Source organism: Equus caballus, chromosome 25, assembly GCF_041296265.1.
Source record: "Equus caballus isolate H_3958 breed thoroughbred chromosome 25, TB-T2T, whole genome shotgun sequence".
Lineage (NCBI taxonomy): Eukaryota > Metazoa > Chordata > Mammalia > Perissodactyla > Equidae > Equus > Equus caballus.
The window spans coordinates 28,873,177-28,889,170 of NC_091708.1; the positions used below are offsets into that span (position 1 = coordinate 28,873,177).

General features: G+C 43.0%; 1 protein-coding gene across 1 annotated transcript in view; it reads left to right on the plus strand.

The window, feature by feature from the left end:
* The window catches only part of PAPPA (pappalysin 1), a 236,685-nt gene that overhangs the window by 42,102 nt on the left and 178,589 nt on the right, over nt 1–15,994 (plus strand). Inside the window, exons 3-4 of the mRNA XM_023628753.2 lie at nt 10,952–11,097; nt 15,284–15,577. Coding sequence (XP_023484521.2) covers nt 10,952–11,097; nt 15,284–15,577 — 440 coding nt within the window. The remainder of the gene's footprint in view (nt 1–10,951; nt 11,098–15,283; nt 15,578–15,994) is intronic.

Genomic DNA, 15,994 nt, shown 5'->3' on the forward strand with positions numbered 1-15,994 from the left:
TCCAGTAACTTCTTAGCAGCATAGAATAAGTCACTTCTCTTACTTCAAATGCTTCCTCTGTACAATGGGAGGAGTTGGGTAGAAGAGTTCTAAGATCTGTTCTTGTTCAGACATTTTCAAATTAGACGTTGTAATCCTGGTTCCAGGCTTATGGGGGCTGGCCAGTCTGCAAATGGTGCAGGGAGGGGTACCTAATATTGAAAAGGTACAAATAGTGCCATGCATTGACACTGGGGACATCCAGGGAAATAAGAGACAGTCCGTGCCTTCAAAATATTTATCAGCCCCTATATCTTAATTGAGTATGATGTGTTCAGATTAGCAAAAAAGGAACAATTATACTCTATGACAAGCTGAAAAAATCCTGCTTCCATTACTCAAGTCCCAGCAGTAGCCTCATGATGGAACCCCACCTTGGGCAGTCTGCATGTGTGCTATTTTATTTTCCCTCAGGCCCTGAATGTGGCATCCTCTTTCCAAAAATCAATTTGAATTTAATTCTACTTTTGACAGCCTGACATACAGTGTCATGCTTTCCAGCGTTATTTCTCCATACTTGAACTCTTTGATTGTCACATGACCCTTTGAAAGCTATCTCTTTTTTTAACCACAGGAGAGACCCAAATTTGGAGAAGTCACTAGACTCGTTCAAGGTCATCCAAAAAGATCTACATCTACTAGAACCAATGTATAGTTCTAACTTTAGATAATCCTGTTATTTGCCTAAGGATTGGTGATTTGTATGTGGCCACAGTCCAAACTAAAATCCAGATGTTGCCATATTGACACATATTGGTGAGGATGTTGTAATTCTTGCTCTATCCTAACCAAACATAATATTGTTCAGTCAATCTTCACATCAGTTATATGGTTTGCATGGCTAAAAGAGCCAAACTGGGTAGTCGCCTGAAACACTGCCTGTACCTAGAACATTGTGGCTGCTAAAACTTATGAAATAGAGGTGGTTTGTCTTTATTTAATTGTGCTTCAAGTGTAAGACAAACCACAGGGCTGTCGGGGAGCTGTGTATATTCTGCTCAATATGGTCAGTTGTATTATTTATCAACCGTGGTTTTGATCCTCCAAGAAGAAAGTGAGGTGGTGGGAAGAGATAGCTGTGTGCCCTGGAACTACATGCTTCTGTTGTAAAAGAAATGGTTTGACCTTAGATAGTCACATTACTGTTCTGCTGCTTTTGAACACACCATCATGCTTCAAATTATTGCTTGTCCTTCCTTACCAGGGTATTTTTCATGCTTAATGGCTTCCCTTAAAACAAATAAACTGGGTTCCTGGGCCGTCAAAGCAGAGATTGAAGAATCCCAGGGAAAGATCTTAGGGAAGGGACTGTTCATTCATGTGTGTGTGTACATGTCTACTGTGTGCAAGCACAATGCTATGTGCTGGGGGTACAATAATGAACGTTTCACAGGATAGGTGTGATTCTGCCCTCATGGATTTTCCTGCGGGTAGATAAGTAGGTAATTTGATGAGTCCTGTTATGAAGAAGTCCAAGGTCGGAGGGAACACAGAGGATGGGTACTCGACTCATTAGAGGTCAGAATCACTTCTAGGCTTAGTCCTGAAGGAGGAGTCATGTTCACCAAGTGAGTGTAGCTGAGTTTGCCAGGTTCCAGGTGTTCTGACACTTTGCCTTCTGCCCAAGCAGTATCTAAAAACTATTTTCAGAAAGGCAAATGAGAAAAAAAGAACTGAGTAGTTCCTAGTAAAAGATATTCATTTTAAATTAGTGTCCTTTATCCTGAGATTATTTTATTCTCTTCTTTGGAGTACTACTCTAGTATCCTTTATTTTATTTTATGAGAGACATCATAGATAGTGGGGCATTCACCTTTTGAATGCTTTATTTGTCAAAATTAAAAATCACTACTTTCACTCCAGTTTTTTAAATTGGTCCAGAGGTCTGAGGACCTCTCCATTGATCCATGATGCCTCTTTGAATCAGCGCTTTATTTCCTCCCATCCAAATCCTCAGGATTCTTGATCGCACCCATGTCCTGGTCTCATCATAATCCTATCCCACAGAGAGCTGTAGGCCAGAGGTTTTCCTAAGGGTTGACCTTCCACATGACTCAGCAAGGGGCACAACCCCAGGGAGACAGCTCTCTTGATGGGCCTAGAGTTTAGGGCAGCTTTAAGAGGTGTTTTGATGTATAGAATCTGAGAATCATAAAGGGGAAATACTACAGTTAGACCAAGTTAAAACCCGGACCCATCATTTCATCTCCTCTCACTCCCACCCGGCTTAGCATCAAATTGTTCCCCATGCACAAATACCTCCCTTTCTTGGATATTCTCAGATGTGCCTCCTTTTCTACAAGCCACTGCCCATGCCTTCTGCTCCACTTTCATCCCTCCTATAGACTGTCTTCCACATTCTTCCGGAAAGCTCTTTGGAAACATGAACCAGATCATTTTATTCTCTTCCATAAAATCTGCCAGGGTCTGCTTACAGCTTTCAGGACACTGTCCAAGCTCCATAACCCAGTATACAAGACCCTTCTTGATGTGGCCATTGCTGACGCTTCCAGCTGCATCTTGTGAAATAGCTCCCATGTTCCCAACTTTGCAACCATACCAGAGGACTTGCAGTGTCTCACTCTTCTCATGCTCTTTCAGGCCTCTTGGCTTTCTGGAGCTTCTGCCATTTTCCCTGTCTCCCACACCTGGTCCAATATCTGACCAAGGTTTATTCTTCATGTGAAAATCTCAATGATATCTTACCGACCTTCAGCTGGGTAAATGTCATTCCTCTGTGCTTCCATCACATTCAGCATCCCCTCTATCATAACACATATCATAAAAGAAGGTAAGAGACTCATGGTTAAGGTTATAGTCTGTAGTGTTCAACAGACTAGGGGCCATATCCCACCTCTGACACTTATGAGTGGGAGGGGATAATCTTGGAAGAGTGGTGTCACCTCACAGAGCCCTAGTTTCTTCACCTGTAAATTGGGGATACTCACACTTAACATATAAGGTTTTTGTAAAGCTTCAAAGAGATAATATAAAAAAAAAATTTCAATGGTGCCAATGTGTAGTAAACTCACCCAAATGGTAGGCTTTATTAGTATTATCTCATTATGTTGTGATCATCTGATAATTTGTCTCACTTGCTTCATAAAACTGCTAACTTTCTGATAATCAAAAGTGTTTCTCTTTCATATTTGGGTGCCAAGTTTCTAGCTTAAAGTATAATAGATGATAGAATTTCAATAAACGGTGGTGCATGAAAGAGGAAAAGACAATGTATTATATGCAGGGAGGAAAGAAGTTAAGAAGGAAAGAATGAAGGCAGGCAGACAGAGGGAGGTGGGGAGAGTAGACGGGAGGTAATGAAAGAATGACTTATTCAATAAATGAATGAAAGAATGACCAATTTTTCAATTGATCTTTGATTGATGCTGTTACATTTTTCTTAGATTGTGTGTCAAGCTTCTATATAAAAGCTGTTATTTTGGAAACCAATCATTCAGGATTCTGAGAATTTAATAAACTCATCAAGCACTTTTTTTTTCTGTGCCTCTTCTTACAGACAAGCGAGACAGATTTAGGCATTTCTGACAATGAAACTAAACAGGAGAATAAAGTCCAGATCATTAGGGCCCTTGGGATAAAAGTAGAAAATCCAGGTTTTAGAACTGGTCACAGCTTGGAGAAAGCTTGTTATTTGGAACAAGGATATGGATGCAATAAACATTCTGAGGTTTATCTTGCTTTAATGACTTGCCTTGAGTGGCTTTGATCTTTATATTTGATAATCACTTTCAAATGGTCTAGTGTGTTTTGAAAGTGGAGTAGTGGTTCACGGACTTGAGATCCTCCTTGGGAACGACAGGCTGGAATCAGAATTTGGAAACAGACAATGTTACAGGACTTGCTCTATGAGTTGTAGAAGCTGGGCAACTACCCATGAGGAAGATAAACACATTGGTCCAGTGATGGGAAGCAGAGTTCGCTGATGGAAAGGAGACACAACAGGCATGGGGAGCTAAGGCCAGTTTCCTCTAGTTTCGTGAGCAATCCAGAAAGAGAATTGTGCATCTTGGGGCCTTTTCATAAGTTGGCCACTCTTCCAGCACTTTCTCATGTTATCACCTCCTTGAAGTTTTATATTCCCCTTTCTAGGTTGAATTTTATAATCCCCATTTTACAGATAAGGCAATTGAGGTCCAGAAAGATTGAGTCTCTCTCTTAAGATGTGGCTTTTTTCGGAGCCAGCCCAGTGTTATAGTGGTTAAGTTTACATGCTCTGCTTCACTGGCATGGGGTTCGCACGTTCAGATCCCGCATGTGGACCTAGCACCGCTCATCAAGCCACACTGTGGTGGCATCCCACATAAAATAGAGGAAGATTGCCACAGATGTTAGCTCAGTGACAGTCTTCCTCAAGCAAAAAGAGGAAGATTGGCAACAGATGTTAGCTCAGCCCAGGTCTTCCTCACAAAAAACAAGGAAGAAGGATGTGGCTTTTTGAAAAAATAGTAAGGCCAATGATTACCACAATTAGGTATTTCTTGGTGTGGTAATACCAGAAGAAAATAGTAAATACAAAAATGTGTATAATAAACTTTGATATACTTATTCCCCACTTTCATATTATTGAATGAAGAATAGACTTCACTCCAGAACAATTCTATCTAGAACTCTATCCAAGGACATTTAATTATGACAGTAACAGAGTCTTCCTATATAAGACAGTCCTCTGCATGGACTATAAGTAGAGTAAAGGGTCTCAGGTACTCTATTTAAATGTTATGCTGTCATATTTAAATAAATTTCACTCAAGGAAAAAACAAAAGTATGTTTTTTTTTCTATGGCACTGTGCTGCCTTTTAGCTTAACCAGAAAGAACTGTCACCAGCTTCTAGCTGGGAAGTAGCCTACTCCAAGCCAGGTTCAGCTCAGACAAACCCTCATCAAATTGAGGGCATCAGCCCATGACCAGCACCATCCCTATAACCAGCCTACACCTCTCAAGAGCCCGAGGAGCAGAACTTTGGCATGATGCTTCTCAAAGATCTCAGCTACCACTTCTGCAGGGGAGAAGTTGGTCTGTTCTGAATGGAAATAGAAATAGACACTGGTCAGTCTTGATCTGGGCTCCCTGTGAGCCATACCTCAGACTACCCATCTTTAAAATGTGAGAGCCAGTGTGTTATGCTTCTAGAACCTTCCATGATTTCATGTAAGAGATTTGTTGTTGTTCTGCATTTTGAATGTAGTTCCCTTTTGCTTCTCTTTCAATAAAACAGGCCCTGACAGCCCTCTCATTGAGATTATTACAGAGTTGTACCATCTCAGGCCAGTGCATTTAGGAAATATGTTGTTGGCACTCACCAGCGAGTGAGATGCGTAAAGAACATATTCTAATGACAGTTGAGTTGAGAGAGCTTTGATCTCCCTCCAGGACTGCTCTCATGCCTTTGAAATGCAGTTCTGGCAGAGGGGCAAAGTCTGGGTGCCTTGGCACTTTGGGGCTGGGCCCCCTGAAACTGACATTCCAAGGGACCTGCAACCTTCACAGTAGGATCCAGGTGCATGGGCTGTGCAGGAAGAAAGGAGACACTGAGACACCTCTTTTGAGAGACAGCTTGGGGAGAGTATCAAAGTTAGGAGGGACTTTCCCATTTAGACCAGTTGTGTTGGTTCTGTTGTTATTTGGTTTTTGGCAAAGGTGGAGGTTGGGGAGGGGGGAAAGGATTATGCTCACATATGTTTGGGAACACTTCGTACACTATCTGCCCTACTATTTTGCATATTAAAGGCTTTGAAAACTCTTACAATTAAAAAATATATGTATTTAACTTTGTTTAAAAGAGCATGTCCTAAACCATTAGACTCAGAAACTCTTTTCCTGTAAATATGCCTCTACTTCTTGTGAATTTAGCCTTCTATAGACTGTGACTTCGAAAAGACTGATCTAGTTCACAAGCTCACTGAACAGATGGGCACTCTGAGCTGCAGACCAGGCAGCAGAAGATAGTGGGAATAGGCTAGAAATTTAGGCAACGCAAGCCCTGCACAGAGGTGTCCAGCTGAATGAGAACATGGGGGCTGCAGTCCATCTCATGCTTGACTCTCCAAGCTATGCACCCTTGCAAGGAACTATGTCTACCGCTAGGAAAAAGCAACTTTACCAATTGGTATAAAAGTGCTGCCACGCACAGGCTAGTGGATAAAGGCTTGTTGTCAGGCCCTTCTGTGCCCCTGATTTGATATCTCAGGCAAGTCGCTTCACGTCCCTGAGCCCTGGGCTTCTTCATCCTGTTTTGAAGTTATGCAGTTTAAGAGAGGTGCTCAATAGCTGCCAATCAGTGGTAGCTCTCTCTTGAAGGAAAGTTTTAGGGAACACAGAGATGATAAAGGATTGGCCTCCACTTGCTTGAAGTTCATAGCCTGATGGAGAAGACAGGTGCTGACACAATGAAATAATACAAAGCAGAGTGGAAAATACTAGAATCAAATGTAGGGGGTTCTGAGGAGGAAGAAACCATTTTCCACTAGATGATTTCAGTGTTGCTAATAATTATCATTGTAATAACACTAATGCAACAAAAATAGCCTACACTAATCATGAGTGCCTCTACGTGCAAGGCACTTTCTCTGTGTTGCCTCCCAACAACCATGAGAGATGGACATGATCATCCCATTCTAGAGGTGAGGAGGGTCAGGAGTGGATAGATGGAGTACATTACATGTATGCTGGGCTTAGAAGGGAGGATAAGATTTTAAAAGTCTGAGATTCAGGAAGAAAGGTTGTGAGGCAGAGGAAAGAAACTAATGGACATGCTTAAGGAGTGGGCATAATTGCGGAAAACCAGAGGTTCTTGGGATGAGGAAACCCTGAGAACTTGAGTGGTTGAGCCTGCAGGAGGAAGAAAAAGGTTGGTTGATGAAATGCTGAAGAAAAGCTGGGGATCAGATGCTAAAAGGCAAGACTAGGAGAGCCTCCCAAAGGCAGACTGCCAGTTTAGGTTTTTCCCAGTAGGAGAAAATAGGGGAACAGGATGCGGAGGAGAGTGTGGGCCAAGACTGTGCTGACCTGTCTCTCATAATCCACCTGGTATCCCCATGAGCTAACAGACTCAGAGAGGTAAGGTAACTTGTCCATGGACATAGGTCTGTCCATCCAATTCACAGCAGTACTGGCACATAATTTATTAAACACATAGAGTTTTGAATTTGGATCGATTTTCCTGGGGTAATGATTTTTTTAAAAATAAATTTGACCAATTTAGAATATACACAGAGGGCCAACCTTCACAAAGTGGCAAAATGGAAAGCCAAGTGGCCCTGAGCAAGTCCTTTTCCTTCTCCCATCATCAATTTCCTAGACTCTAATGGTCCTGCTCAAGTTGGCCTCCTGCGCTTTCTCATCCATCCATTGACAGAGGGAATAAACATTATTTTAAAGAGATGGGAGGAGGGAGGTAATATCCACATGGACTCCTGTCTGCACGATTTTCCCCTGATACATTTGAGAGGTAACCAGCTTGGCTCTCAATTGGTGGGAAGACCTCAGCCAGCAAAAGGAAAACTTTTAGCCAGAGAGCTGTTTGCCTTTGGGTGGGTCCCCCCAAAAGAGGGGGAGAGGACAGGGGCCAGTGGGCCAGGGGCCTGGATGGCTGCTGTGGTTCTGCCTCTTTTGGGAAATGAAGGCTTCTCAAAGTGTGAAAAAAAAAACCCCACATACAAACAAGCGAGAGAGGCTTCAACATCCCACATCTCTGCCTTGGGCCAGAATGAATACCACCCCCTGAAAAGATTGGTTTCTGCAATTACAACTGAATAAACAACCAGTTAAAGTGTTGCCCCCACCCCTACCCCCCACCCGTCTCTTCCTCTCCTGAAGCTTCCTCAGCCTAAAGCAATGGGGCAAAGAGGTGATGTTCTCTAATAACATTTGTGTTCTCTGCCTGGGATAAGGCTTGATGGAAATGGACAGATCAATTAGAAAATAATAAATAATGTGGAAAGGGCTGATCCAAGAAATTCTCGGCTTCTCTGTGTTTTCATTCTCCTCCCACGCATTGTTTCCCTTTTCACAGAGGCCCTGAGTGAGCTTGGAAATGAGGGTGAGGCTGTGGGAAGAGCTGGACACGTCTAGATTTGCACTTGGCCTTGTCACTATTTATATGATCTCTGAACCCCTGTTCCTTCATCTGTAAGATGGGGATAAATAATAGGAACAGCTAAACATTTATCGAGGTTTTCTACATGCCACGGATTATTCCAAGCCCTTTAGACTTCCTTTAGTAATGTCCCAAATCCTCTGAACAACTCTATGAGGTTAACATTATTGTCATCCTTGTTTTGTGTATATAGAAACAGGGGCACAGGAAGCCAAGTAAATTGCCCAGGGTGACCCAAACATCAAGTGGAAGCGCTGGATTCAAACCCAGGACTCTGGATTGATAACAAGCCTTCTCACCCACCCTGCTGCATGGCTTCAAAGAATGGACAAAGATGGGAAACAGGTGTAGCTAGCACAGGGGCTGGCATACAGAAAGTGCTTAATAAATACTGGCTTTTTCCTTTTCTGATCACTAGTTCAAACTCCCTGTGAGGCTTCCAATCTAGGAAGCTGAAGGTGGGATCTCGGGAGAGAGAAGGCACAGCAGCAAGATTTCAGGTCAATATCTGAGCTTGTGCAGCTGTCCTTGGAATTAGTCAGTTCAACCCAGACATAGATGTAACCTCTCCTGGCCTTGCCTGTATCTCCAACTCATGTTAACCTGTTTTTGAAAAGCCAGAAAAATTATGGTCATGTGACCAGTTATAGGCTCTTGATGACATGGGTGGCCAGGAGGGCTCTTTAGGTTTCAGACATATCCTAGTCTAGCGTAGTAAACGTATAGGTTTGTGATCCACAGAAGTGCTCTGTGAAGCACCAGGCAGCTGTTCTGAAACCCAGAGTACTGATAAGGAAACTGAGTCCTCATAGGAAAGAAGTGCTGAAACTGAAACTGGGACCTAAATATTTTAACTTTTCTCTTTCGCCATGTAAATTCAACTCCATCAGCATCTACTGAATACTCATCCCGTGTCAAGCTCTGTGCTGAGAACTGGGTCAACAGAGATAAATAATGCACATTCCCTGCCTCCAGAGAGCCACAAACAGTGATAGATATAGAAGGTGAAGTGATTATTTGGAATGAAGTGAGAGTACATACAAATAGGAGGTGGATGAGTACAGAGAAGGTCAAGGGGGTGAAGGTGAGGTGGGAATCAGGCAAGTCTTCCTGGAGGAATGGTACCAGAACAGACTTTGGGTTTGTTCATCAGAAACAAAATGGGAAGCAGAGTCCCGGACAGAGGGAACAGCACGAGTAAAGGCAGTGAGGATAGTACATCATGGTGAGTGCTGCCAACGTAAAGTGGGAAATTCAAGAGAGGGAACAGAAAGAGATGATGCTAAATGGGGAGGCAGGGTCTTGAGGGCATGCTGGGGAGCTTGGACTTTACTCTTTCACTTATGGGGAGGCCCTTCTATGACTTCGGGAGTGAGAGAGAAGGGAACCGTCATTAGTGTTCTACTGGCCAGGCACTGTGCCAACTCCCCATGGAGAGACAGCATTAGGACAAAGGAAAACAGTTCCAACTAACTGTGTGACTTCAGCAAGGTATGAAGATTATTTAAGCCTCTTTTTCCTCCTCTGGAAAATGGGGATAATAATTCTACCTACCTCAGTGTTATTAAGAAGATTAGAGGAGATAATCTATGTAAACCAGGACCGTGTAGAAGGACCCAACAAACATTAAATATCATTATTCTTAGACTTTGTCTCACCTACTACCTCAAGCTGCCTGCTTGCTTATTTATGTATGTTTTTATTCACTTCCAACTTTACTCAAGAAATGATTATCAGTGGCTCACAGATAAGATACATGATGGTGGACATAAAATGGGGCTGAACGAAACAGGAGAGGGGAGCAAGGTGCCTCTCTCTATTTAGAAAATAATCCATTGAATAATAAACCTGTGGCTGATCCAAAGCTTTACCATTTCTCTTCTGATGGCAGAGCCATACTCTACAATGGAAGAGTTCTTATTTATTGAGCACCTAACATATGCCAGTCTCTTTCCAAATACCGTTTATTTCTCTCTCCAACATGTGTTTGTTCCGTGTATTAAAGAGCTGACGCTTGTAGCAGGGGGAATTAATTCACTTTCCAGATATGTCACTCTACAACAGCAGCCACCCCAAATACAATATCCCTTTCTAATCTAGTTTACAGACAAAGGAATAGAGGCTTACAGAATGCAGAATCATGTACGGGAGGCAGCGTGATGCCCCGGTGAAAAGAGCATAGGTTTCAAGCTAGACAGAATTGGCTTTGAAACCCAGTTCTGCAACTTTGGGCAACCTATTTAATCACACTGGGCCCCATGTTGCTTATCTTGAAAACAGAGTAATAAGGCCTCCTTGCAAGGTTGGTATAGAGATGCAAAGCAAGCCTCTTAGTGCCACTCTGTATTTGCCAAATAAATGGTCCGAGGTCCATAATGAATGAGTGAAATAGGGAAGAAGCCAATACTAGAATACATGTTGTCTCTTTCATGATCTGTGTTCTTGGTCTATATCTACTTTATGTGGCCCTGTCATCAGTCAATACAGCAGAGTCCTTAGGGGCGCAGATGTTGATCTTAGATAAATATGGGTTCTAAACTGAACTGTGGTATTTATAAGCCAAGCAATCTTATCAAGTCTCTTAAACTCACAAGGACTTAATTTTTTTACCTTCAAAATGGGATCATCACCCTTACCTTATGATAATTTTGGGGGAAGTCGATGAGGTGATGTTTATAAAGTGCTTAGCCAAGTGCCTGGCACAGAGTAGCTCTTAATTAATTGAGGAGTACCTGTTATTTGAATAGTACCTTTTTTGGATGGTGATGACAGCCAAGGTTCTTTTTCTATTACAGAGCATACTTGGATGTTAATGAATTGAAGAACATTCTTAGACTGGATGGATCAACACACCTCAATATCTTCTTTGCAAACTCCTCGGAGGAGGAATTGGCGGGAGTAGCAACTTGGCCATGGGACAAGGAGGCCCTAATGCACTTAGGTGAGAATTAGAAACTTCTTCAGGAGGAAGCTGGATTAGAACAGGAATAAATTTCATACTGACGATGATGATGAGGTGGATCATGATTATGATGGTGGCGGTGGTAGTGGTGACAGTGAACAACCCTTTTATTTATCATTTTTTAATTTTACAAAACTCTTTAGCTTTCCTTATCTTTCAACTATCAAGCAATGCTCTCAAAAATAACACAATATTGTTAACCCTGTTCTACCAGTGGGGAAACTGAGATCCAGAGAGGGAATGGGGCTTATTCAAGGTCACACACAAGTCAGTGGCAGAGTCACGGTTGAAATTCAAGTTGCCAACTCTGTTCATTGATTGCTTTCTCCTGATACCCCTTGCATCTTAGTTTATGCAAATATCTTCTCAGCCTGGTAAGCACATCATGCTGGCACAGCTAGTCGTGTTGGTTTGAAAGACACCAAAGGGGCAAGAGAAAGTGAGTTTGTAAGAACTCCTTGTTCTTCCATGTTCCACCCACAAACAACACCAGGAACTCTTCTTACGTTCAAATTATGCATATCCATAAACAAGACACGTGTTTATACAAAACAATCACCAAAACTCAGAAATGACAATGGTTTCTGAACCAGGCCCTGTAAGTAAACATCGTAGTTCTTTAATTTTGATTTTTCCATGCTCTCTTCCAGTACACGTCTATATGTAGACGTCTTTTTTAACTTATACATACTTGGAATCATAGCATAGATGCAATTTTGTGTTCTTTTTTCACTTTATATTGTGCTATATAAATTTTTCCATGTTATAGCAGTCTTCACAATTACTTCCCATCCAACTTTTTTCACTTAATATTACAAGAGAAAAGTGTCACTCTGGGTTATTTGTGTTTTTTGAAAGATGAGATTTTTAATGGCCACGTAATATTCCGTTGAGTGAGGGCACTGCAATTTGCTTAACCATTTTCCCCTCAATAGAATGTTCCTATTATTTACACCAATGAATAGTGATGATTCAATGGGCATCTCCATCTGAGAATGGTAGAGCCCAGCAGAGTGACATTACTGGATGTTTCCTCATTCTGCCTGGTCTCTCAGTGCTACACCCGGAGTGCAGTAGCTGCTCTAAACCTCCAATATCTTGGAGATGAGGGCCTCTGCAACTTCAGACAATGATGTTGTGCTGAATCAAACTCTAAAGTTAGTTTCCTCCAGTTTGCTGTCATTTCCCAATTGCTTTTAAGAGAATGAGACCAATTTGTGGGTGTGTGTTCACATGTGTGTGGTTGTGTAAACAGACAGATAAAAAGACAACTATCTAGTGGTTCTCAACTGGGGGGTTTTATCCTCTAGGAGACATTTGGCAATGTCTAGAGATATTTTTGGATTTTCCAAATGAGGAATGCTACTGCATCTAGTGGGTAGAAGCCAGCAATGCTGCTAGTCCCCTCAATGTCCACCAGAAAGAATTATCCAGTCCAAAACATCAGTAGTGCTGAGGTTGAGAAATTCTGAGATAGATGATGGATACATAGATGGGCAGACAGACACAGACAAACAGGGGTTGGACAAAGAGAGTGTGCAACTTAAGCAAGCTTGAAGGTGATCAGCTTGCATCACGTGCCTAGTGTAATGTACAGAAATCATGCTGGCTTAGAGCCAGAATACATGGTCCTTCTCAGCTGCGACTTCACTTAGCAGTATGGCCTTAGGCAAGTCTCTTTCCTTCCCCAGGTCTCAATTTCCTCAGATTTTAAATGAATAGGTCAAACTAGACGGCCTCCAGGGACCCTTCTCAGTGCTGAAATTCTGTCCTCTTGGAAAAGCAACCAAAAGGGCCTTGATCAGAATCTTAGAAAGGTTGAAGAGCAGGCTTCTAAAGTTAGGGGAAAATGCTCCTGATAATTCCACGAATTTCAGAGACTGGCTCAGGACCAGGAATACGGAAGGCTATAAATCCATAGCATGTTATAGTATTTCAGGATGATGTCAGGCTCAAGCTATTTCACCTTTTAAGAGAAGCAATGAAACAAGATTCGGGCCCTGTGCTGTCGCTCTGTGAAGAGGGGTGAATTGGGAGGGGATGAGGTAAAACAAATAGAGCCAGCCTGGACATTAAGTCTGCAACCCTATCATGATCCCTGGAAATGCCTGTGGGGTCCTGCCCACTGCCAACCCCCCACCCCCCCAGCATTACTTCAGTGTTGAAACCTCATGGACAGACAGAGAACCACTGGCGTTATTACAGCTGTTTATTTTAGAGCTCACCAGAGATGTAAAGTCACTTTCCCAAGATCACACAGCCAAGGCAAAGCAGAAGGAGGACGGCAAAGCAGAAGGAGGACTGCAACCAGTGTCAGGATAATTCCAGCTGACATCCAGGCTGCCACCTCCCCATCCTGAGAAATGGTGATTGTGAGCAATTCCTCTGCAAGGTGCCCCAATCAACCCAATTTATTAGAACCATTCTTTTTTACCCTTTCTTTTTTTTTCTGCTGTTCCACCATGATCTCTGGAAGAAGCCTTGGGTGGGAAGGGGATTATGTTTCATATTATGATTGACAGAAAATAATTGAGAGAGATTTCCTGTCTCAATTTCTCTTCCTCCCTGCCTTTGCCTGCCCCTTCTCACACACACGTGCGCGTGCACACACACCCCCACACACCCTCTCATACGTCTTTATCTTTGTGCTAGAAGGCTCTGAGCAGTTCAGAATTAATAGACTCCGTGAGCCCCATGACTGAGCAAGCTCGCCCTCCCGCCAGTTCCATCTGAGATAAAACTCCCCCCACGCCTCCTTCAGGCTTGCCAGTACAAATCAGCAAGGTCCTGCCTCCTCATCATTCTTTTGTTAAGACGCTGATCTGCACTTAGTTACTACTTGCAGGGTGCTCAGACCTGAATTTTAACCCTCCCTTAAACACACTTGGATTTTAAAATTTAAGTATCTCTTTCTGCCAGCCTCTACATATTTCTCCACTGCCTAGAATGAACAGGGAAAAATGCTGTCCATTGGTTCTACTGAGATCTCTTCCATGTATCTCCCCAAGCTAAGCAATCCTCGATCTTCGAAGACGTGTGAAGCAGATCACCACTTCTCAAATTAGAACATACAGACAAGTCATCTGAGGCTCTTGTCAAAATACAGACTCTGATTCTGTATGTCTGGGATGGGACCTGAGATTCTGCGTTTCTAATCACCTTCTGGGTGCCTCACTCTGAGAGGCAAGTAGTTAGTAAGTAAGGTTCTCACTGTATGTCAAGCGCTATGCTGGCTGCTTACATGTCATTAGTTAGATCTCAGGAAACTTCTTTAGTTGGGTCAGCATTCAGCCAATATTCAACATGCATTGAATGAGATGCCATATTCTGGGCCCTGTGATACACATTAGCAGTAGAACTCAGATTATGAGCCTTGGCTTTAGAACCCAAGGATCTTGGGTTCAGATTCCAGCTTCACACTTACTGATTCTTGATCATGGGTCAGTTACTTCACCTCTTCATGAATCCATGGCTCTCTCATGGGGTTGTGAAATGATGAAGTGTGATTGTACATGTGAAGCACTCAGCACAAGGCCTGAGGATACTTAATAAACACTCGAGAAACATTGGCTACTAGGATCAGTGTTATAATGGTGGACACGACGTGGTGCTGACCTTCATGAATGTTCATGCTCATTGAGTACAGAAGTGAAGCAGTGGGGTTCAGAGACAGTAATGGACTTGTTCAATGTCCCAGAGTTGGTGAAGGCAAAATGAAACCTGGAACCGAGGTGTCTGACTAGGAGGGCTTCCTTTAAACAAAAGCACTTAGAATGTTTGTAAATCAGGGTGTGCCTTTCTTTCTAGGGAAGAGGTTGCAGCAGAAATGTTTACCAGGCCAGAAATCGAAGTCCTTGAATCCTAATCATGCCATTCCTGTTAAGTGGTTTGAAGTCACCTTAGATAAGTTGCCTCACCTCTTTAAGCTTTAGTGTTTCCATCTGAAAAATGAGGGGATTGCACAAAATGACTTTCGAGACTCCTTCCTACTCCACTGATGATTCATAGCACAAGTCATAACAGCTTTCAGGGTAGTGGAGTCATAGGGTGGAGAAACCTGTGTTTACCTTGGGAAGCACCCCATTTGCCCTTGATTGGTTTGGGGATTCCTGCACTAGGAAGCACAATGCCCAGCTTGCTTAATGCTCTGGTTTTCTCCTTGCAGGTGGCATTGTCTTGAACCCATCTTTCTACGGCATTCCCGGGCACACCCACACCATGATCCATGAGATCGGGCACAGCTTGGGCCTCTACCACATCTTCCGAGGTATCTCGGAAATCCAGTCTTGCAGCGACCCCTGCATGGAGACAGAGCCCTCCTTTGAGACCGGAGACCTCTGCAGTGACACCAACCCAGCCCCGAAACACAAGTTCTGCGGCGACCCGGGACCAGGGAATGACACCTGTGGCTTTCATAGCTTCTTCAACACTCCTTTCAACAACTTCATGAGCTACGCAGGTAGGGCCATATACTCTGTAGCGTGCTTGGGGCTGGATGTCAGATGTGGGCTCCACTCCTGGCTCAGAGTAGCCTTGAACAAGCTGCTTACATTCTCTAAGACTTCTTCATCCCAACAATTCCTCATCCCAAACAATCGAGATAATATTCCTTCCATGAGCAGCTCAGGAGTATGAGGAAGATGCTGTATCTGAAAGTTCCTCAGGATGACACTTTAGGAAGTTGACTAGGACTGAAAGTCAAGAAACCTGAGTAGAAGACCTAACTCTGCCACTAGGTTACTTAACACCTTTGGGTCTGCCATGTGTCCTTGCTGGGCTCACTTTTCTCAAGAAAATTTCTATTTGGATTTGATCTCCATGCTTCCTCCTAATTTGGCAGCTGTATATTTGTAAGCAAATGGTTGTTGAATCTTTT